Below are 24,667 nucleotides of genomic sequence, written 5' to 3' on the forward strand. Positions count from 1 at the left end.
TACATGATAGATACTAGACCAACTGATGAAGAGTACACTCATTAGCTACTACTATTTTCAGTACTGATCACTGCTTTCCCCATGTTCTTTGTTAGGAAATGCACTCCTTGGAAACATCTTCAGAAGCCGGGAATAGAAAGATGCTTGATGATCTGCAGATTTGTTTTGATTTTTTTGTGTTTTGTTCAGTGTTTTGTTTTTATTCTGCCTTAAAGTGTTTTACAGAATTTCCATTTGCAAAAATTGTTCTTCGGTAAAAGCCTCCCCTGGCCCACTCGCCCTTCTCTACCCATGTGGTTTTGCTTCTCAACAGCATACCAGTGCTAACAAAATATTAAATACGAAGACCAAGCAGATGAAAAAAATCAGATGTTAGACTTGATGCTTATTGCTTAGTGTACTTAGGGAGGTGGTAGACAGTCTGAGAGATTGGGAATTGCTTGATTTCTTATGGTATTTTCTTCTACTGCTAGTCTGTGTCATTTCCTGTAGCCACTTCAAATAAAGCATTGAATTTTTAACTTTGCAAAGCACAGCAATGATAAATGTTCTGCAAGGTATGTAGATTTGGAAAAAGGAAGAATAGAGAAAATGTCTAGAGAAGAGTCAGAAAGGTGTTTGGTTATAATGTCTGAATGTTTTGATGTGAGCTATCGTGTAATCAAGTATACAAAATGCAAGTATTCTTTAAGTTTATTTAATTTATTTTGAATCCCAATAGCAAATATACACTACATAGATATATAAAATATCCATTTTATACAGTACTGTCAGTATTGAGAATTCTATGTGCTGACCTACATAAGAAGTCAGGGCAGTTGAGTTCCAGCTATCTGCTTGCATTCAGCAATTTTAAGGTACTTACGTTAATGAGGGATTCTTAACCCGTGTGACGTCAAAATACAAAAGAGGAAAAAATTAAATGAAAAACATGATTACAATTCTATAGATAAAAAAATGTTTGTGCTGGCCTAAAGGGAGTTTAATAATCATTCCTATTAAGCTCGAAGCATATGATAAACCTTGAATCCTACTTTTTAATGTTCAGAGTGCATCAAATTATATTAATAGCAAAACATTGAAGGGCATTTCCCTCTTAAAGTTGCAAGAAAAAAATACCAAAAACTTGTAATGTTTTTTTTTGTGTTAGTTATTGATATGACACTCTCCCATATCTCATTTATAGTAGATTATAAAATATGTTCTGGTTTAGAGACAAAAGAGCTCACAATACCATACGTTTTTATTGCATCTTTGCAGATTATCAAAAATGGCACAAAAAGTTGTCCTTGAAGTCTGATAATTGGGGGGTTTTTTGCAACTTTTCTTACAACTTTTTTTGGCAGAGGAAAAGGGTCCTTACTGTGGAAAAAGTTACTTCCACTTGATTTTTGGAACTTATTTGAAAGAAAGAATATGTCAAGTCTATGTGATTTAAGTAAAGAATTTAACATCTATAATAGGAAACATCAAATACAGTTTCCAGTTCCGCTTTCAAGAGTCCTTCTGTAAGATATAAAGGCTTTTGTTTATTATTCAAATGTATGTTGAACATTGTCAAATAATGCAATGGATCGTATTAACATATTGTTTCTAATTAATTCTCTCTGAAATAGCAAATACTTTGTAAACTGGTTAAATAGTGTAAAATTAGCATTTTTCTGCAAATTTCAAGTATTGTAGAACTGATTTGGACAGCTTGCTTTTTGAAATGAGCAACTTCGGTATCACTTGAGGAAATTTCCAAGTTGCACACTGTTTCTGGCTAAAATGCAACGGAAGGTTGAAGGCTGAACCTCCCAGTACTTTACAGGATTATTAAAGAGGCTTATGCCGCTGTATAACGCTTTCTTCTTTCTTCTTCCGGTGGGACAGAAATCATTCACTCCCAGTTTTGCAATATGATTAGAGTGAAGGAAGACTACCTGTAGCAATAAGAAACAGTAAAATATAATAGTTAGTATGTAAATGGGAAAAATATCTAAACATTCATTGGCATGTAGATAACTGAGTGTTGCTATAAGATAAGTTGGATGCAGACCAGAATAGTAACAGGAATTAAACATTTGTGGTAAATCTTAAAAAATTGTCTCCCTCCTACCACAGTCTCTCTTACAAAAAAAAGTTATGTGGTATTTAATCAGTGTGTTGCCAGAATAATTGGATTCTATTCTTATGGAACATTCTTCTAAAATGCAATTTATATTCTCTTATAGTAAGAACTATAATAATGCAGTATTATATTCTCCCATAATGCAAATTTTCAGTAATTTAATAAATTTTAAAAAGTAGTCCCTAGAAAAGTTGGTATGGTTATAGGAACAGATCAGTCTAATGCTGATGTAGCTTAAATTAGTAAAAAAAAAAAAGGGCTTGTGATAGCAGGTTTAGAATTTGTTACGTAAAATAATGTGCATTGACAAAAGAATTATTTTGTTTGTATATCTAATTTTACATTACATTGTAAGTTGATGTATGTTTGTTTTTTAAATATATATCTCTCTCTCAAAAGATTTTCCTTTAATCGGAAGTGAAATGAGAAGTGGAAAGAAATGAAATTCAGAGCTAAAAGATTTTACCAAATAGCTTATCACATGCTCTGTCATCTATGCATTTCTTCATGTTTCCCCAAGCTTTGTTCTGCTCTGTATCCTAGGTATATGTCATCTTATAAAAGATATGTGATTTTAATTGCTATTCTTGAATTCAGGAAATAAATGTGCTTTGAAAGCATTTTATTGCAGAATTTATCTAATTGTAAATACAAATTCTAAAATTTTATTTCAGCTTCATAAATAATCTATTTTGTATTTAAGACTTTTCAGTGTGGGAATGGAGAAATTTCCCCTCTGACTTGCTAATATGGAAACTATGATAAACCTGGTACAAACTTTCTGGAATCATTTTCTGGGTGTAGCATGTTGTTTTCCTTTCTTTTCTAGGATCTGTTCCTGCTGTTTGATCTTGTTTATTTCTTTAAGTACATATATGATTTCAGGTTTTTCTAGTATGACAGTTGTGTCAAAATATATGTGATGGTTTTTTAATTACGTCCTAATCAGTATGGCAGTCTGAAAGTCAAACAACTCGTAACTACCGCAGTTTTCTATTAATTAAATATATGACCTGCAGATATTTCAGTTCAGGTAATCCAGGAGGAACTTTCTTGAGCTTATTTTTTTCAAGGTGGATTTCACGTATACTTGGTATGTTGGCAAAACTTCCATTTTCCACATCTTTGATTTTGTTATTCCCAAGGCCTAGTCTAGAAATAGTACAAGGAATATTTAATTAAAGATTAATTGTGATTCACAACAGCATTGAAGAGCATAATTTTTTTTTAAAGATTGCAGTACACAGGAGTAGACATAGGGGGGGAAAAAAGAACTTGGGAAAGATAATTAAATCTTACCTCTGACAGGGCAAAAAACCCCATCATTGATCTAACAAATATTTTTTCTTAATTTGATCTCCACTTAAAGGCCAGCAGCTAACCTGATGTGAGCAATTGTCCTGTTTTGTGTGCAGTTTTTCTACTTTTATTGGCAAGAGTTAAAATTATAAACGTAACCAATATGCTTGTAAAATTAATCACGCCCTTTTTATCACGTAGTGTAACTACAGAGTAAACTCAGCAATGAAAAAGTGTTGTTCCAATAAGCAGCCAAAGAGCACTAAGTCTTGGAAGGAAACAGTTATATATATAGCTTACTCAAAAACTTTATATTTTAAAAATAAGCAGTGCTACCTTCTTTCCTACTTTGCCATTTTCCTTCATTTAGGCCTTAGTTAGATTTTTTTGCTGTAAGACTTCAGCCTGCGTTGCTGGGAAGGCGATTCAGAAGGTGGAGGCACAGGTCGATTTGGAGTTGCTCTTTCTGCGCTCCCTGCTATCCCCTCTTTCTCCTTTCTTTCTTAATTTCTTCAGAAAATGCAGTTGGTATCTAAATGCGGTTCAGGAAATCATCTTCAATAGTAGTTTCTACTACCAAATCCAAAATTTCGTGCTGCTCAGACGTATTTTCAGAGTACTTAACTGAGCTTTACAGAAAGAACTTCTTCTTTCGTCTTACCTCAGCGATGCACTCCTCAGAAATGTTTCTTCCTCTTTTTCTTAAACCCCATCACACTTGGAAACAGTTACCAAGTTGTTTCCTTTACCAGCTACTGTATTTCTCTCAGGCTAGTTTTCAGGAGGTGAATTTCTCTTGTAATTTACCAGTTTTCCCCTGTGTTTGTATAAACAAGTCTCAATTTTCCCTTTTCGTGTCCTCCTTTTACGTGTCCCTTTGGGGTGTGTATGGAGTGTCTCCTACCAGGACACTTAGGCCTTCTCTGGAATCAAAAAGCTATCGTGACTCTTAAATCCTATAAATTTAGTTGCAAGGAAGGCATTCTGTTCCTAAAACAAACATCCGTTAGTGTGGCCGTATACCTCATTTTGGGGGATGAATTGTGAGATGAGTAATCAAAGAGTTAAAATTCCTCGGCCTGACAGGGAACAAGGTAGAGAAAAATACTGAATGCTGCTGATAAATAATGCGACCGCAAATGTTCATATATTCCGAGTATGAGAAATACACGCAATGCTTAGTTGAGGCACATCGCTACTACCACATTAAGAGATAGATAATAGCCACGCTATATTTCACAACACCCGTGTGCCATGAGGTAAGAATTTATGACGATTACATTTTGTAATCGGACGCTGTTCTTGACGTACACTTCTATTGCAAACTGTAGGCATGACAGGTAGTAACATGGCTCATGTTTGGGGGGTTTTTGTTTGTTTTTTTTGTTTTAAGTTTGGTCTTATTTACAGCAGTTCTTACTAAAACATTTAAAATTTTTAATTCTTTTTTCTCCCATTAACCAGAGAAGTATCAAATAAGAGATCCTGCCAGGTCTGACCTTTTGTCAAATAAAAGCATTCTGCGTAGGAATTTTACCTTTGAAGATCTTTATAACGGTTAAAATCTTCAAGTTCGATTGTTGTGATCTTATTGTCATCTAAATGAAGTTCTAGTAGGCTGGAGGGCAATTCTGATGAAAAACAAATGCACAGTATGAGAAAAATAAGCCAACTTATTTTTTTGGAATATGTATTATGCTCCAACCAGCTTCTTTCCTTTGTGTTTAGGATTGGGTGAGGAACCTCGGGGGGAGTTGGCAGGAACATCTGCATCAAAGAAGTGGTTATTAGATACAAGTATGTTACTTTAAAAAACAAATCATCAGCATCATTTGGTTTAAAGTAGTAACTTAAAAAAAGAGATGGTAAAGTGCATGTGCTAATGTTAAGATTTCAGAGTTCCAAAATTTGGTATAATTTTGCTAACTTTCTTTATAACGGCTTTCATGTAGTTTTGGTTAACCTGTCAAAGATGTAAATTGTACATTATGTGCAATTATCTAACAGTTGGTAGTCAAAATTCTACTCCTGTGGAACCTGTGACAGTTTTTTGTAGATACGGATTTTCTTTCAAATTATGTAACAATTGCTCTGTGGTAGCTCCTAACGTGTGATCTGGGAGGAAAGCTCCCAGAAGTCTCTAAGCAAAATGGGATATTTGTTATGCTTTTTCCTGTGCTGGTACTTGAGTGTGGTACCAAACAGTCCCAAATCTGTCTGTCAGTGAATGGACGAGGAGATGGATAATCTTTTTTACAATGTCTTTTTAGTGGGGGCAGAGAAAGATCAGCAAATATTAATTCAAACTTATGATTATCTTATATTCAGTTTTACTAGCATCTGTCTAGATGGCACCCTGACACCAAGCAAGACAAACCACATATTTCTGTTACTAATATGGCTTATGAGAGCACTGCTCCCGTTGCTATTTGTTGTAGCGTTACAATACTGAAGAAAAGGGGTATGTTTTACAGTTGGACTTTATGCCAGTTGACATGCTTGCGTGTGTGTGTGTGTTTGAACTTTTTTCCAGTTTACATACCAGTTTACAATTCTGCCAGGTGCTGCTTGTGTCTGAGTTACAGTATTAAGAGGGAAGACTACCCATCTGTCCCTTTTAGATTTTAAGTGCTTTTTTAAGGTTTTTTTTTTTTTTTAATCTTTTTGTGTCAGTATAACAGTTGCAGATAGAAGGATCTACAAACTTAGTTTCCGTTTGTGTAGAATGTGTTCACCATGAAATCCTGTTTGTTTATGGTTTGTTTATGTGTTTGACATCACATATTGGACCTCATGCTGTGTTTCCTTACAGGAGATTTCTCTATAACAAAGACAAAATCTGAATAATGTGATGTATGGGTTTTTGTGATAAGTGATAGGAGATGGTATATTATGATGACACTAGAAGAATGTCCTTTTTTTGTGTGTGTTGGGGAGTGTTACCATAGGCAACCAGATAGTTGCTGATAATAAAATTACCTTAATGATAGGGGTAAGTTGGTTTTGTTTGTTGTTGGGTGGGTTTTTTTTCTAATGTTCTTCTATGGGGATGCTTTTGCATATATATCTGTCTACAAGAAGAGATAAAATTTAGTAAGAAACAAGTTCTTTATGTGAATGATAAAGAAATAAATATCATAGGGGCCAACATTCAGTTTCCCTGCAAAGTTAATGATAAAACATATGGTATTCTGCTTTGTTTCCTCCCTTTTTCTATTAGCTAGTAGTTTTGAGCAGTTGAAAATAGTGATAATTTGGTTAAATACAATGGTGACCTACAGAAAATGCAGGTAGAGTGTTGTACTGAGTTCCTTCGCGCTACTTTTTGTATGCGGAAGTCAGTGATTTGCAAAGGTAGTGTTTTAATTTCTTACTACCTCCACATCACTAATTGTGTTTTATAAAAAGAGTGATTTAATTTTGTAGTATGTTATGTTGAATTTAATTAAAATGTTAATATTAAATTTCACTTAGCAAAATCCTATCAAAAGATGTATAAAATGCTGTATTCGGTTTTTCATTAAGGTGGTTGTATTGCAGAGCATATTTGAGCTACAGAGTCGCTTGAAACATTGAAAATTCAAGTTAGAAATTTTGGAGTTTCATTTTAAATGCATAAAGGAAGTGGGAATTCTGTATCCCTTATGACCCAGATCAAATATCAGGGGGCTTATCCTTTCTGTGTAAGGATTTTTGAGAGGCTGATGTGAAAGATGTGAAGTGACATCTTATTTTCTTCACATTGTTTCTCCCGAGAAGAGTATCTGGATGACATAGAGTAGTGGGCTGCTTGACAGAGAGAAGGCAGGAGAGGGGGCTGGAGAGCGAGCGTGCGTGCATGCACATGCACACGTTTGAGACTGGTTACTAAGTGCAAAAAGAAAAATAAGGCAGACGGTGGTTTGGTAGTAATGAACAATACGGAACAGAATTTATGAACATTTTCATAATCATATAGATGTTAAAGCATTTTATTTAGGAGTATGCTGGTATAGGTAAAACCGAGAAGGTAAAATGAAGCATACCTTTAGGAATTGAAGTCAATTTAGCTTCTGCAATTCTTATATGATAGATATTTACTCCTTCAAAAGCCCCTGGCTCTATTCCATCATTGTCAAGAGGATTTGCACTCATTTCTGTCCAAGGGGAAAAAAAAAGTGTTTATGGCATAGGAGTTTTTTATATGTTAGTCTAAGTTATAAACAGCTGGATTAATTTCATTTATAACTTGTGATGTTTTAAGCATTAATTACTGTTTAGCTTTGATTACCTATTCTGAGGGGTGGAACTCAGCTTTCGGTGAATAAAGGCTGGCTAACTTGGCTTGCAAGGTTACCAGAAACTTGACCTATGTAGCAGCTTCACATAGAAATTAAATTGTGAAAGGTAGCTTTCACAGCATGGATATCTCTTTAAGAGAAATGTTGGAATGAAAATTATATATAGTATGTTACATTTTTGATAAAGGCATTTTCTTTTCTATTTAAGTGGACTTACCTAAAACATGTAGAGACTTCATTCCTTTAAATACGTCCTTGTGGATTTTCTTAACCTTATTAGCATGAATTCTGAGCTCTGCTAAAGTTTTTGGTAAATTTGTTGGAATCTCAGTTAGCTGGTTATGGGACAAATACAGTCGTCGTAGCTTCTTTGTTGGTTGAAAGGCTTTTGGATGGATCTTGGATATTTTATTGTTGTTCAAAGCCAGTGCCTATGAGATACGGAAGAGCAATACAAAGAAAATTTCTTTGTACAGGAATGTTTTGATTATTAATTTTAAGTCAATAATATGATTTAACAATTAAGTATTTTAAATGTTTTATTTTTCCATCACACCAAACTTTAGCACTTTGTATATACTTCGGGCATTTCAATTGTGAAAACCAAAAAAGAACATGGAAGCTCGAGCATCAGTTAGAGGGTAGAGAAAAACCAGTCAGAGTTGACAAAGTGCCAATGGATGAGAAGAATTGGCAAAATAGTATGTTTGTCTTCATATATTTTGTGGGATTGTATGGGATTATATTCTTTTGTCATTCCTTAATGCAGAAAAATTCTGAAAACTCAGAATTTCATCTTTTATTTCAGCATAATGCTGTAAAATAAAAGTCAGTTTTTAAATCTGAATTTCTTAAAAGTTAATGTCTGTATATGACTGATATACACACATGAATTTATATCTTATTTGCCATACTCTTTCAACCTCCATGAATTTGTCTCTTCTGTACAGTACACTAGTCCTCTTTTGGGACAGTGTTTTGTTCTCGGTAGCTATATATTATCAGAGAACTTGTAATGAGTTACTACAGACAGAAAATTTGAGTTATCTGAAATTATTTTGCATGCCAAATCACATCTCTGCTTTTCTGTATCTAGACTATTCATTTTTGTTCCTTTTTTACTTCTTTGAGCTTTGGTAAGTCATCAAAGATGCTTTTGGTAAGTCATCTGCTCTCTGGAATTGTGGGAAAAAAAAGCAGAGCAAAACAGAATTAATCTCCCCCCCCCCAAAAAAAAAAAAAAGCTTAAGGGATAGCTTAAGGAACTAAACAGGAAATGCTCCTTCCTAATCCAAATTGCCATCTGTGCCTTTGCTAAGTAGACTAGTACTCAGACAAGCTGTATAAAGTAAACTTTGCTTTCGTTAAAAATTTTTTTAGGCCTTCCCACAAATTAACTGGTGGAAAAATTAAGACAGCTCAGAGTTTTCATTTAACACATAATTAAGAGGTGAGTCTAATATACAATGTGGTGATTGCTGATGTATTCCAGTGACTTTCTAAGTCACTGGAGGTTAGTTTCTATAGGATCTTTTATACTGAATATAAACCACAGCTAGTCTGTTTACCCCTGACTTGCTGATAAGACCATTCTGTACCCAGACATGAGACATTTGAAGGGAATTGGAAACACTTTGTTGAAAATAACGAATTTATATGGTTCTTATTTTTCCTGTCCTAGCTTAACCCATAATAATTAACAAGCTCATTCATAAACACATAGATCCAGTAATTTTTCAGTTCTTCCTCAGAAACCTAATACCACTGAAAAGGATTTGTTTTATGTTAGTTTAATGTGTGTTTCATGTCTTTCTAATGTGGAATAGAATGTCTTTAATTTGCTGTAACTTGTGGAACAGATTTGTAATTTTTACAATGAAAGCTTTTAAATTTTCAGTATTAATTGGTACTGGATCTAGAGTGACATCTTACGGAAATAAGTATTCTAAAACTGATTTAATCTACCTTTCCAGGCCTCTAAGACTCTCATTTTCTTTCATTATAAAGAGGGATTATTGTGTATTGTAAATATCTAGATTTATCAGCTTGCAGTGATACATATTTTAAAGCCTGTCTCTACATACATACTTAAGCATGTTAAAATAGTAGTAAAGCACCTGACTTTTTCAGTAATTCATTGTTGGTGTGTTTTCTGTCCAGGTCAGTTGGATTTGTAACACTAGGTTCAGTGGTGTATGTGTTAGTTGTATGCGGTGCGCTTTTGAAAATACCCCCAGAAAATATCGTTCTCCTGTAAGCTTAAGTTCTTTCTGCTATTTTACAGTTAAGCAGATAAAAATGTGCTCTTGTCTTGCAGCCTTTAAAATGTAGGGAGTGTTTCTGTGCGTGCTAAGGACTGAATAAATTTTGAAGATCTTTTTGGTGAGATACAAATGGTAAGTTTTCTGGATGTTGTAGAAAGCAGCATGGTTCTTACTGCTCAAGGAAATTTGCTTCTTACTATGTGGGAGCAGTCAAATATGCAGGTGTTAGACTGTATTTGTATGGATGCTATTGGAGAAGAAAACCAGCATTTGTATTTTAAAAGTATCAAAATATTTGATTGCTAAATAAGATTTCAAACTTGGAAAATAGCAAGCTTACATAAAGTGATGTGAGTCCTTGGAGATCATTTTCCTTGACCTCTTTAATTTTGTTGTTTTGAAGATCAATCATACGAGTATCTGGTGGAATGTTGCGAGGTATTGATGTCAAACCTATTTAAGTATGTGAGATAAACAGAAGCATTATGTGCCTGTACACAAGTCCAAAGAAATGAACTGCTAAACAGCAAAACACAGTAAGATTTTTTTTATGATTATGATGGGAAAGAAAATACAAACAGCTATAAAGCAAAGGATAGAAGGGAATTTTCGATAATGAGAAGAACTAATTATGTAAGAATGCATGATAAAAATGTGTGGATGGTTCAGGAGGAACTGCTTCTACCCCGACCATGAAAAGCTTCAATAGGGTGCTGCTTGCAGATCCTCGCATCTGTGAAACAAGGGGCCTCAGAGCACCCCTTGTTCTACAGGGAAAACTGCTGAAGTCCCTGGAGAAAGCGTCCCTCAGAGGGCCCGGGGCTGTGGCGCTGTGGCTCTGTGGCGAGGAGCGCGGCCATTGCAGTGGCTTCAAGGGATTTCTGCTCAGTGCTTGAATGCACCTTTCTACCTCTGCATTGCCCTTTCCATCATACTGGCACGGTTGCTTATATAGCCACACAGTTAACATCAGGGCTGAGAAATATATTCTTGGTAAAAGTCAACAAAAGACGGCCTTCCAGCTGCCAGTACTTAATTAGCAGTTGTATAAATTCCCCAATCCAGTTAATTGTTCAGTTACAAAAATACTTTATGCCATCTGAAGTCCTGAATCAGCAGAAAAGACTAGCAAGACATAGTAACTTTCTTTTCAGTGGAAATGCTGATGCATCAAATGCTAAATGCCGGTACAGTTTATTAACAATTATTCCATATTCAATAGGTTACAGTTATTTAAAGATAAAGTCTACTAATAGGTTGGTTTTTTCCTATGTGTGAACTTAAATAAAGGGGTTTGCAATCTGTAACCATGCAATAACCATAGCTTATTGCTGTCAGCAAAAGCTTATTCTGATTGCTTAATAATGACATATTTTAAAAACCCCAGAAATTTATGAATTGGCTCAATGTTTCTAAGGCATGAGGCATCTAGGACTAAGTTCAGGATGGCGGCAGAGCTGTAATGAGAATGAATGTCTTTGTCATTGTGCTAGTGGCAGGAGCATAGTCCTTTGGTCCTTTGATTACCTTGAATCATGGGGAAACTTCAATGAACACTAATTCAAGATGGCGCTATTAATAATGAATTCATATTTAGGGATTAGTATGTATCTGCAACAGTGACAGCAGCAGATTTACCTTGGTTAAAATGTTAACCAGTGATGAGCATTTTACTGGAAATGAAGCTGAGCAGTTGGTATCCCATTTATGCTCTTGCGTTAAACTTTCTTGTGGTTTATTGACAACCTCTTTTTCCATTGTTAGGTTTTCTTGTCATTTGACCTGTTGCTTTGTAGTTGTGAATGAAGTACTTCTTTAGCCATAGTCTTTTTTGAGAGAGGGGACTAATAGCTTGTCTAATGCAACTGAAGATACAGCAAACTTATGTGCTCATCTGTTTGGATAGAACTTCATGGAAGTAAACGAAACAGGAGTAAATGCAGCCTAAAATGTAAGTATAAGCATTTTCACATTCTGTGATTGTTCTCTTAGTGGATAAAAAGCTATGCAGATTATATGTACTTATTGACCCAAATAAGTATTCAGTTAAATAGTTTTACAGTTATTTGTTACATATTCTAAATGCCTTTTCATTCTCTGCCGTTATTGGTAGAAGTCATTGCTAATGGAAGATGGCTATAGCAGTTGCTGGACACAAATTAGATATGGTTTGCAAGCCGAATTGAGAAAATGTAAGCTCCTTTTGAAAATGACTTGTAAAGGAATATGTGAATGTGTGTGATTTATGGAGCTGTAGAATTAATCTTTGAAAAGGCAAATCCTCCAAAGGAGAGGCCAGTGGAGAACAGACACGCAAATTCATTCTTACCTAGGTCAGAGCAATGGACAACTCTGACATAGCACTGGCATCCAAAGGGGCATATTGGGAATAGATCAAAAGGAATTAGCGGCATAATTGGTTCAGTGGTTGGGAATAGAGAATTGTCGTCGTCATCATCATCGTCATCTTCTTCCATATCTTGGAGCATCATATTCTTTAGTGTAAAATATGAAGGTCCAATGAGAGGTTTGGCAGAGCACAAAGCCAAGAAGAGAAGGAGCGTGTATTCTTTCATATCTTCTTAATCAGGATAGCCAATCTTGAAGAGGAAAGTAAACAAAAAAACCCAAACACCAGAATCAGTGAATGTGAAACAGCAAATAAAAGTACTGAGCTCTTTACCTCACTCTACTGCAGTCTGTGGTCCTGAAAAATGGTCTGTTATGAATATTAGGGTTTGATTAGTATATGAAGGATGAAGAATATTAAAAACCTTCTTTAAAATTTAATATTTATACTCTTAATATAAAATTATATGTTAAAACATTAATTCATCAGACATTAATGTCATATCTAAGGTTTTTAGTTAAGTTTAAAAAATAGTTTCCTTGTTTTCTTCAGGCTCTGAAGAGTAATTTTTTTAGTAAATTTTACCAGAACTTGAATTGGATTTATTTCATTCGTTCTTAACGGAAACATAATTTTAATGGGATATGTGGGCATATGTGCATTCCTTGTATCTAGAAAATTGGAAAATACTTGATTAACAATACATAAAACACATGCATCAGGATACTCCCCAAACACGTTATTCTACTACCTAAACATTTCTAATTACGCACATCTTATTCTAATCTGGAAAAACAGAGTTTTCAGTTCTGCCAACAGCTCTCCCTAAATTGTAGTCATTCATATATTACTGCTAATGATAGAAGTTCACATCTGTATTTTAATGCAAGCACATTTGTATAAGACTTTTATTTGATGAGTGTTCTTTTCTCTGATAAGGGCTTGCAGGTTATGAATCCATGTCACTTGAAATCAGTAACTTAAATTATATTCAGGAAAAAGCTGGAAACCATACTTTTGTGTTGGTTTTTTCAATAAACATTTTTTCAACCTAGCTTTGTCGTCATAGGGCCTGTACACTGTAGCTAGGCAGCCAGCTGAAAGGAGCTCAAAATGTGCCATGCTTGAACTTAATGCCATGAAAACCCTTCAGCTTTCTAGATTACCCATAACTTGTAAGTATCTTTCTTGTGTAATCAAAGTTCCTTCAGTCTGGAAGACAGAAAGATGGATCAGTTAGGGCACCTTCCAAGCATGATAGCTACAATTATATTTTCCTGATATTATTGAGAAGAATACACAAGTTACCAAGGACTTAAAGTAGAAAAATATGACAGACTGTCTCATTATAGTGTTCATTTAATTTTATTCAGCTTCTCGGAGTTCTGATTTTACCAGATTTCTTTTAGCCACACCTGACTGGGAAAACCAGTCCAGTCCTACAGTATAGTGTGTTACTTGAGTAATGATGATCCATAGGTCAAAACCCTTAGATATTTTCTACATCCTCTGGTTTTATTTGAAAGATGATTTTATTGACCAAATAGCTCTATAAAACGAGACACAAGGGGAATCGGAGATAGTAAGTATTGCCACGGGATGTTTTGCAACTCTGTGAGAAAAGACTGTAAATTCAGCCCTCAGCTCTACATTGTTCCCCTCGAAGCCCGATTCGGGATGTTGTTTGGATCCTACAGCACACTGTGCAGCCCAAGAGGGGCTGTTGTAAATTTTATTGTGCATATCCTGTTTATAAAAATGTTTCTATTTAGACTATCGTAGATCTCTTTAGGGAAATACTAAATGGGTGACAATTCTTGTTTGATCACCTCATTAAATGCTTGCTGATCTGTTTATAGCTGAAAAATGTCTTTAGGCATTTTGTCATTGGTCCTCAATCACAGGAAAAGGAGTGCACTGGTTTGTACAAGGGTGTTGACTTGCCTTATTCAAAATTCTGAACTTTTGTTTGTATTGCTTTTTTCTATACAAGGTCATTTTGATGTTTCTTGTATATGGTTCTTAACAGCATTACAATGCTGTGGATTATAGCAGTAGCAATGTATGTAATTTATACATTTCAGGGTGCATAAAAAGGTAAAAGCTAACAGTATTTAGATTACGTGAAACAGCCTTTTGAAAAGAATGCAGTGACACCTTCTCCCCAACAATGTGTCTGAAAACAGAAGCACATTATACTTTGTGTCTTGCAGGTATGCAGCATATAACAGTAGGTTTAATATGTATTGTAATCTTCCAGTTGCATGCTCATTTGAGTACTGTATCTTTTAATGATTTAGCAATCTCTTACAAGAATCTTCACGTATATTTTTCCCATATATTTTCCTTTGTGTTCAAAATAATGTTCTTTTTCAATGCTCCTAGAAAGCATTTTATAGTTGTACTTGCCGTCCTATACAATTTGTTTTCTTGAAAGAGCCTTTGAATATAAACAGTGCTGGGAATAAGATGTGGACCCTACATCTGTTTGTTTGGAGAGGGTTGCGGTCATGTCTGGCTGTACACCTTTGGAATATCTGGCTCTTTCAATCTTGTATTTCAACTTCAGCTAAACAGTCAAAATGTTCAATACTTTAGTCATCCCATTAATTAGGAGATGAGGAGTCTGAAGCCTTTCAGACACCTGAATTCTCCTTATTCTTGGACAAGTGCTTTAGTGGCTGGGTTTTTGCAGATGGACACTCAGAGTGGTCGTCTTCCCCTGGCTGCTTAGGTATTAAGTGACAAAACACTCTGTGCTGTATTCAGTGGTGGTGTACAATTTCTGCATGTAGGATATCAAGCATCATAGCATGTATCATGTCTTGGGACATCTGGTTCTAAGTCCCTGCTGACTTCTATTTGTGATAGGCACTAGAATGTATAGTTTTACTGTACCTAAAGGATAATGTTTCATGTACGTTCCCACAATGCTTTTCTGGATTTGGTTCTAGGAAGTTGTCTTATGAAACAATTTAAAAATCTGTTTCCACACTTGCACCTTTAGCAAATGGATTGCATATTTCCTTTCAGAAATTAAAAAAAAACCAAAAACTAGTTATGATTGAAAACTTTTCAGTTTGAGGCTGCAATTGGAGTAGTTGCCAATTTGAACTCTTGAAAAACACGTGTTGTAGAAAAGTAGTGTTGAAATATATCATTGATGAAATGTATTAGTCCTGTGAGTTAAATCTCTTGAAAACAAGACCCTTTACAGAAGGAAGCCTGAGTTGTGATGATTTGGGAAAGAGAGAAAGCCCTTGCTCTGTCTTTTGCATTTTGCCAGTAGGAAATCCTTATTGCTAATTGGCTTTGTGGTTAGGGGTGGTAGTCAAGTTTGACTCCAGGCTTACATTGGCCTAAGAACTGCCAAAGAATGGATTCTGAAGAACTGGATTTTATGGAGGTTTTAATTCTTTTTTCCCAGCTGGGATTTTGAGTTTCTCAGTAAGTAGATGTTGATATATCTCTATAGAAATGCTCTGACACTGCAGCTCATCCCAAAGAACTTATACAACATTTCTGCATGCGTAAACTTTAAGTGTAAGAGACTTAAAAGAAAATGAAAGCCTAAAATCCAAGATCTTGGTGATCTTTCTGGAAACAGTTTAATTATTTTATCATGAGAATTTTATGAAATGTTTAATTGATTGTTTCAGGACATAAAGTTCACGAGTACAGCTGTACTAATGGCTCACTGCTGCCACTGGAGGCTTGTTCTGCTCTCAGGTACACACCTTCGGTTCTCTCATACCAGCTCTTCCACTCAGGCTGTTCACTGAGCTGACTGAACTCACTAAACAAGTATAAAACTAATGAGAGCAAGAAAAAAAAGCCCAACACATTCTTTCCGGGTGAACAAACTGAATCAGAGCCAGCACAGAGGAATGGGTGGAACAGCCTGGTTTAGGGCGACGGAACGATAAGCGGAAAGAGGGAAGGAGAAGAGGTGGGACAGCCATTCTTGACTCATGCAAGCTGTTGGACAGCCTCAGGTGTTCTGTTGAATACTACCCTGAGCAACAGACAGATTTTTACAGACCAGAACGTTGAAGATGAGCTTGAGATAGCATGTAGTGAATTCAAGGAGAGCTCATGTACTGCTTCATTACACATTCTTTATAGCAATCCTACTTTTCCCTCAGTACAAAAAGCTTCTGAATAGCACCATTTCACTGCAGCGCTAGCCACCTCGGAGTGAGGTGATGGAATGCGGAGGGTGCTATTAAGGCTGACTTTCTTTCCTGAACTATGTAACAATCCTAAAATCACTGAACTAATTGTTCAGGGTCATGCTTATCCTCACTAATGGGGTGATCTTTACCAAAACTCGTGCTGCCGAGCAGCATGTGGGAGATACGAACTTTTCATGCTATTAGTTTAGGCTGATATTTATCATTTATAACTAGTTCAATGCAGGTGATGTCATAGTATGTTAATATGATAAGAACCTTTTAGAGATTGTGTGGGAAATTTGCACATAACAGTGCAATATTTCTGTGACATAAACTATGGGAAGAAAAACACTCTCTGTGATAATAGAAGTTATGTTGTTAGTATGGGCTGCATGCATTAAAAAAAAGAAAGAAAAAAGAGCAGGTCTGGATTCCTTGGCAGTTACACGCCAGTCCTGCAGCATGCAGTCTTTGTTGTCTTACCAGTTATGACACTGAAGGAGTTAATAGGTGAAGTTTTAAGAATTAAAAAGACTGTAAATTATATTTAGAAATCACTTCTGTTACCGGTGTACAGAGGCAAACTTCCTATGGCATTGTTTCTGAAAAGGAAATGTTTAAATGACACAGTGGTGGTCTTTACAGAGGCAAAAAAAATCCCTGTGTTCATTAATAACACATATCATTGCCGTGTGCACAGATTTTGTCCAAAGAAAGGCAAGACCATAGCTGCTTTGAAAGCTATATTTAAAAATAGTTCTGGTTCTATTAGTCATTGTCCCATTCCAGGAATAAAAGGAGTTTATGTTTAACTCCTTGTCTACTCTATTGATTTACTTAAATTGCTTAAGAAAAACAGAATGGATTTTTTTGGTCAGTAAGATGACTGAAGAAATGATTCTGCCTTGAGAAATAGTCCAATATTGAAGTTATGTAGTACAATAATGAATAGCATGTTTACAAAATAAGTTACATTTAGAGAGTATTTACTTTTTATGGAAAACTGCTTGACTCTTGTGTGTTACTGAATATGACCTATGAGCATTTTTAGGTTGTGGCTCATCTACAGTCCACTCTTTCATGTGTTGTTTTTATTTACTTTCTGATAGCTACTTTAAAAAAAAACCCAAACAACTTGAATACCAAATTATAGAAAATCAACACTGAGTTGTAACTGTAAGAACTGCTGTAATTGTAGGATAGATTTTCATAGATTCTAATAACTGAGGAGAAAATTTTATTCTCAGTTGTTAAGTTTTTCTGACAAGTCTTTCTTTAATAGTTAAATAAGTCACTGTAGCTTTATTTTTGCTTTGCACCTCAGATGTAGTAAATACAGAATTATTTCAGCTGCAAAGTAGATTTTCAAATGTTACATAAAAAAGTGGTACTTCTAACTCTGAATTACCTGACATTATTAATCTGCACATAGTGACTGAACCTGTTGCTTAATTCTTTATTGCTACTTAAATAGAATAGTTATTACAAACTGGACATACCTTGCAAGTTTGATAGTTCTTCTGGAAGCACTGTGATAATCCACCTGAGATCTTTATGTCCAGTTATTTCATATTTAAAAAAAAAAAAAAAGAGAGAGAGAGACAGAAGGGAAGTTAGGCTGAGTTCTGTGGAATGATAAGTAAATATAATGAAAAATTCCACTTCCAAACTTCTTGATCCTCCTGGCACTGTGGGTGATACCAGAGTAAAGTGCTGCTTCAGATTAGCCCATCTTAGTACTGAAGAATGATATTAAGACGACTTGTTACCACTCATATGTTTTTCATCACTGCCTGTATTACAGCCAAAACTTCTGGCTTAACTCTAGACGTCTAGTGGAAGACTTTGTAAAACCTGTAGTTTAATAATAGTTGACATCAGGCCATTGGAAGTACAGTGAGGTCCATTTCAGGTCATTCCTGTTACGGAATCACACTTATTTAGGATTTCATTAGCTGTTATTCTTTTAGAAGTGTGACTTGTATAAAACCTCAGCCAGTGGCAGAATAAACTAATAGCCTGTAGTGATCAGCATGTTGCCAAACCTTTCTAAGGTTATAAAATTAGGACTTTGTTGTGTAGTTATGTATAAATACTACTTCTTGCTTTCAGTAGACAACTGTCTCTCTGGGGAATGTGATTTAAGAATGTAAAACATGCATTTGATTTTATTAGTCAATATAGTTAAATTATTTCTCCTGTATATGAGAAATCAAGCATAGCTTTAACATGGAGACAATATTTGCAATATTCTGTGACAAGGATTGAAGTTGTAAGCTTAAAGTCTTTGAGAATTTGCACCGAGTTATCTTGTTTGTACTGACATGAACATCACAATATTTAGAAACTGGGTTATTCTTTGTTTACCTTGAGTAGGCTGCCTGTTTGTGTATACTTCAGAAATATATGACAAATTGAGTTTATCTAAAGCAAAAGTTTCAATGTAACAGTTTGTGTCTTTAAATTTACAATAATTTTTGTCTATCCAATTCCACGTACATCTGACTTCATCTGTTTCTTTAATTGGGTCCTTTCTCTCTCAAGAGTCTGGTCTTGCTGCAGAGAAACAGCCTGGAAATTTTTTTTTTCTTTTTTAGTATACATGTAATGTGCTGTTTGTAAAATGATGGTATAAATCTCATATTAGTTGTTTTTGTCTACTGTTACTTTCTTAAGGAAGAAAAAGATTCTGTGCCAAAAATTAAAACTTTGGTGCTATCATATCAAACAAGATAAGGCTTGTGTTACCTGCTGCATTGTTTTTGCATGTGTTCCAGTTTCAGTGGTGTAGATGAATGATGATTCTGCCTGTCGCTTTTCCCAAGGAATAAAATTACAGTTTCAAAAGCAATCACATTCCCACATAAAAATCTGAAGGATGATCTTAAACTTCTTTGAAGTCTCAAATTGCATATATCTGCATTCTCTTGCCTGCATTTAGAAATCAAAACTTCCTAAGCAAGCGCTCCCCTGTGTTTTGAATAACTTGGTTTGGATACATTTACTTGAGCAAATTTGTGTTAAATTGCTGTTTAAAAAACCTGCAACACTTTTTAGTTCTTTACTAGAAGAGAGTGGAGCCTGAGAGTTGTGGTAGAAATGTACCGGTTTCTTCTTTTTCACTCCTCCTTTCAGTTGTCAAGTCTTGAATCAGCAATTTCAGCTGATCCTAGTTTTGCAGCAATGCTCCCTGTTCCTGACGTTTAGCCAACATCTCAATTTTGGATAAATACTTTTTCTAATTATTAGTTTCTCTTTTTAGTTGATTCCGGTGGTAGGAACACATTCCTGTGTGTATAAAGTCTGTCATAGCCATACAACATAATGAAGCTGACATGTAGAATGGTCATATCTGGAAAAAATGTCACCACCTTATCTTGTCTTAGATGACCCGTATGTTTTGTACAACGTATAGTATCAATATGGTAGAAATAAATATTGCTTACACTGACATGCTGTTACTGTAATGAAACGGTTTAATATCTCAAGACACAGATTCAGTATTTTGATTGTGGATACCATTGCATTCTAAAATGAAATTCCCAGAAGACACCTTTTCAGGTCTCTTGACTACCAGATTCTGAACTTTAGATGTTAGCTGTTGATAGCAGTACTAAAAACTATAATAGGCCTATTGTTCTCAATCTAGTTTGTGAGCCTGTTCTTTTAAATGCTTGCAAATTTACTAAAAACTACTATTGCAGGATTCCTCTCCAGGATCAGTTTCCAGTATACTTTAATTTTTGGACCCAAAGACATTTCATGAGCCAGCACAGTAGGGCAGCTGTGGAGTCCTGAGTGAAGGTTGGAGTGTGCAAATGAGCGAATTGATGCAGGGTACTTGAGTCAACGTTCCTCTTGCTTTTTAGGGGAAGACTACTGTAGAATGTGTAGCAGCCATTCAGAGGCTGTAGCTGCAGCCTTTTGCGGTAGGATCAAATGCTGCTTTCTTGGCTATGTTACAAAGCAATTGATTTGAGGTGATGTGGTTGAAGATGCTATTAAAGGAAAGAATGCTATCTTACTGCATCTGCTGTTTCATTAATAGTGAGATTTTGTTTTTAAATAGCCTGATAGAAAAATGTGTCTGTCACCATTTTTTAATATGCCATGTTGGGGTCTTAATGAAGAAAAGTATTTTTAAATAGAAAGTAGTCTGAGGGTATTTTCGTTGTATGCAAATGTATTTTTATTTTCCTATGAAATATTAGATGGTTAAATAACTAAAAGATCGTGTGAGGTCAAACTGTTTGCTCAGACCATTTCAGTGATTTCTGTTTCCACCAGTGAAAGAATTGGTTGAAAATTAGAATTCTATCTTGCCTTAAAATACATACATAACTCTTATTAGTGGAGATTAATTTCTGAGGCAAAGGATAGGAGTATATCCAGCATGTTGTGCTTCAGAATACTGTCTTTCACTATGGTGAAATATGCAAATGAAAAACATATGGATGGTGTTTTATATTTAACATGATCACATTAGTGATATAAAACGCTATCTCGATTTCTTTGTTGAAAATGACTATTTTTATATTACTTTATATGCCTGAGCAAGCAAGCATACGCTGCCATATGTGGCTACTGCTTACATTGCAGTCTCTTTTCTAAGCTGATCTGGTATACGTTTGTTATTGTAAGGCAAACTAAGTGCTTTTTCATTTTCCAGTGCTGTTTATAAATGTGGTTTACATAAAGTGATGAATTCAACATCAACTGCACAAATCTGTCTTGGAGACTGCTCATCACATTTTAATAACATGACATATTCCTTTCATGCTCACAACCAGTCCATGTGGAGTGCAGCCGCATATTTTAGTTTTAGCTAAGTTTTGGCTCTTCCCAAGTTAAACTACGCCATTTAAGCTAGCTGAGTATAGAAAAACTATTCTTCAGCTTTTGTAGTTCATCTTGATTCTTCAGTATTTTTTAATGGAAATATGTAAAATAATCATTATCATTTATTATCATGCATGAATTAACTTTCACTTCTTAATACTTGCATACTTTTTGCGTGTTTTCTGCAGATGACTTAAACTGCAACAAAATGTACTGTTTCATTTTGCAGTTAAAGTCTTTAGTCCCTGACATTTATTAGCAACGTATCAACATTGAAGGCAAATTCATAGCTTGCGGCATTAAGAGATCATGTACAAAAAGAGCTATCCAGTCAAGCGTGCATGTACATGCATCCATGGGATTGTCAGGCTTATCGTGTTTCATGTGTGCAAGAATGTGGTGATCCGGAATGACTGGAGAGGCAAAATAGAAACCTGGAGAGACAGATCTTCTTTTTCACCCTTGCAGATTGTTCTACCTTAGGCCGCAGACTCATACAAATTTCTCTGTGTGGGAATGCCAATTTAAGAAGTCCCCAGCTATCTTAGTCCCACCTTGATGCTCATCTCCTTGCTTCTGGAGCAAGGTTTGTGCACTTAACTGGATCAGGGAAGTGCTCTGCCTGAAAAATAACCTACTTGATGAATGAAGGTCTTTGAAATAGTTTTGGTTTCTGTACATGTCAATTGTTAGTCTTGCTTTTGATGCTACTTACAAGTGTGGATAATGTTACATGGCATTTTTATGGAATAAGGGTATTTATCTGCCTTACAGACATTGGAAACACCAGACATTCTTTCATGGAAAATCAAACAGTAGTTAAAATGAAAAAGCTCTGGAACCAGTGCCAAACTACTGAATCACTCTGATAATAAGTTCTAAAGGAAAATTTTCTGTTTCAGAATACAAGCTGGACTGAGCACAACATTTCCTCATAGAGTATCAAGCGTTTACTCTGCCAAAGCTTAACAATTTAAAAAAAAAAAAAAAGCCATCAAAACCCCCCCCCAGACCACCAGCAAATGCCGATTTATTTTTTTTTCCCTTTGTTTTAAGAAATAGTTTGAATAATATGGAAGTGCAGATGAATGTTTTCTCACATACAACCTTTTGCTATATTCATATTGTTCAGAACATAAAAGCAACGTTTAAAGTGGTAGCTGTCATCAATTTGCATTGAGTTGGTAGTTTTAGGAAAAAAGAAACATGACCATCCAGTCCTGTGTATTCCAGAAAAAATGAAACAAAGTATTCAAAGTATGTAAGACTGTGAAGATAATTTAATCTGGTATTATGCTTTTTCCTAACTTTACTTATCAACATAAGTACTTTATTTTACGTTAGAAATTCCAAGATCTAAAAGATGTCTTTAACTCAGTTGGTGATAGACTGTTAGAAATGGAAATAGTAAATATCATATTTATAATACAGTAATTGGCTACATTTTGCACTTTTATATCTAATGAAGAACATGGATCAGTAAATGTTTGCATGTACTTTGAGCATAAATTGTTTTGTAGATGGAAAAAATAACAATATTTCTAGGAAAGTCTCCAGACTAAATTTGTTTGCAGGTTTTGAAAGACACAATTTGTTACTTCAGAATACTTGAAATGAAAGCTTTCCAAAACATTACTAATAAAAAGAAGGATATTATCTCAATAAAGGAGTGATTTCCCTACCAGATTAATTAACCTAGCCTGTGTTCTCAGGTGCATGTTTTGTTCCTGGGAATTTTATAGCAAGGTCTCATTTGTGTCTTATCAACGCAATAGCAGTAACTGTCTTGTGCAAGGTTGGACCTAACACTAAATACATGGGGAGACTTCTGAAAGAGGCTGCTTTAACTGTAGTTAACCACTGCTGTTATGGTTTTAATATTACTTTGTCATAAAATTATGCTTTTATTAAATCATAAGTATTATGTAATCTATATTTTTTTTCCAAGTTGGCACTTAAGAAAAGACAGAATGAAATTTGCTTTAATTACTCATATATCATAAAGTGCTTTGCTGACTTCTAACATTCATTCTTTTCCCGTTTCACCTGTAGGGGAAAACCACAAGTAAGTGTAAGAAGAAAATAAATATAGAAATTAAATGTAAATTAGGGAAAACTTGCAATATTTGATATACCATAACAGATCTAACAACTGTGCTGTTAAGTCTATTTTTTTCACCAGTGAAAATACGTTGAGGTTCTGTGACTGTTCCTACTAGTTGTGTTTACGTATTAGAAAAGGAAACTTGTGTATATTAAGTAACAAACACATTCTTGGCATTATTCCCTCTGTGGGTATGCAGTATTCAAAAAGTTGAACCTGGTACAGCCTTGAACAAACATGGTTACTCTGATTTAGGCAGTGATGGCCCGTGGCTGGTTGAATCCAGCTGTGAGCTCAGTCTTGCCACAGCCCACGCAGCGATGTGGTGTGGTAGGGGTTATAGCAGAGTTGACAAAAGATGAAGGAAATCGGAAGACAAACTTCTAAATGAAGCTAAAAGACCATGTACAAACTAGCAGAGATGTTAGAATTCCCTAAAAGATATCCTAACATACTACTTTCAAAGGCATTTGTTTGGAAATATGGGAATGTATTAGTTTAGATGTTTGGTTCCGTGGATGGTTTTGCGCTGCTTTTTATCATGGATAGAAATTCACTGGATGATAGGAGTTACTTTTACCACTCAGTGGAAATACTTACGTAAATTGCAATTATGACATAGGTTTTCTTCATATTAGCTTGCGGTATGGAAAATGAGATCTTTTTTGTAGGACAATTTGTAAAGCTGAGGCTGGGGTTTTTTTTGTTTTTTTTTTTTTCTTGAATGCTTATATTCCACAAAGGGTAATTTCCATTTGGCTTGCCTGCAGCAGTATGAAGGAGCTTTGACTTTAGAAAGTAAGCCTACTTACCAATGTATAACTTCTCTTTTGTTAAACGAGCAAACTACATCTTTGGTAATTAGTCAGCATATGATTCGGACTGTGACTATACTTTTGTTTCATGGTTATTATAATTTCTATATGTTTTACAATTAATGTAGAAGATGCATGTCTCCTCAGATAAACACATGGGCTGTTCTTTGCTCAGAAGATTGGAAAATAATTTAATTCCACTAAAAAGGAGAATTAATCAACATTTCTTTCATTTAAGGTTTTACCAGAGGCTATCAAAATAGCCTTCAAAATAAATACAGAATATAGGCAATACAGATCTATTTGAACCCATATGTGATCCAGAAAGGAAGAGAATAATAATTTTGCCTTTTCCAGTGCAAAAACTAGGTAAACACAAAAGAAATGAGTGGGTGGCAGTTTCAAACCAAAAGGAAACAGTTCGTGAA

General features: G+C 35.1%; 2 protein-coding genes across 2 annotated transcripts in view; one reads left to right on the top strand and one right to left on the bottom strand.

Moving 5' to 3' along the window:
- CENPP (centromere protein P) overlaps nt 1-24,667 on the top strand; it is a 141,244-nt gene that overhangs the window by 61,017 nt on the left and 55,560 nt on the right. The gene's annotated exons all lie outside the window — the stretch shown is intronic.
- Nucleotides 1,451-12,538, bottom strand: ASPN (asporin). Its single transcript, XM_009881234.1, has 7 exons — nt 12,286-12,538; nt 10,297-10,409; nt 7,910-8,123; nt 7,438-7,548; nt 4,950-5,043; nt 3,127-3,265; nt 1,451-1,925 (listed from the first exon to the last, which is right to left on the bottom strand). Exons 1-7 carry the CDS (start codon nt 12,530-12,532, stop codon nt 1,728-1,730), a joined length of 1,116 nt encoding a protein of 371 aa, XP_009879536.1. The 5' UTR covers nt 12,533-12,538; the 3' UTR covers nt 1,451-1,727.

Source organism: Charadrius vociferus, unplaced genomic scaffold (assembly GCF_000708025.1).
Source record: "Charadrius vociferus isolate BGI_N301 unplaced genomic scaffold, ASM70802v2 scaffold550, whole genome shotgun sequence".
Taxonomy (NCBI): domain Eukaryota; kingdom Metazoa; phylum Chordata; class Aves; order Charadriiformes; family Charadriidae; genus Charadrius; species Charadrius vociferus.

What these genes read in the sequence shown, in the direction of transcription:
- ASPN (XM_009881234.1), bottom strand. Translation starts at nt 12,532, where the DNA reads ATGAAAGAATACACGCTCCTTCTCTTCTTGGCTTTGTGCTCTGCCAAA. An exon ending in ATTGACTTCAATTCCTAAAG is followed by an intron (nt 5,044 to 7,437) that starts GTATGCTTCATT and finishes GTTTTTCATCAG; the next exon opens with AATTGCCCTCCAGCCTACTA. An exon ending in CGTTATAAAGATCTTCAAAG is followed by an intron (nt 3,266 to 4,949) that starts GTAAAATTCCTA and finishes TACTATTTCTAG; the next exon opens with ACTAGGCCTTGGGAATAACA.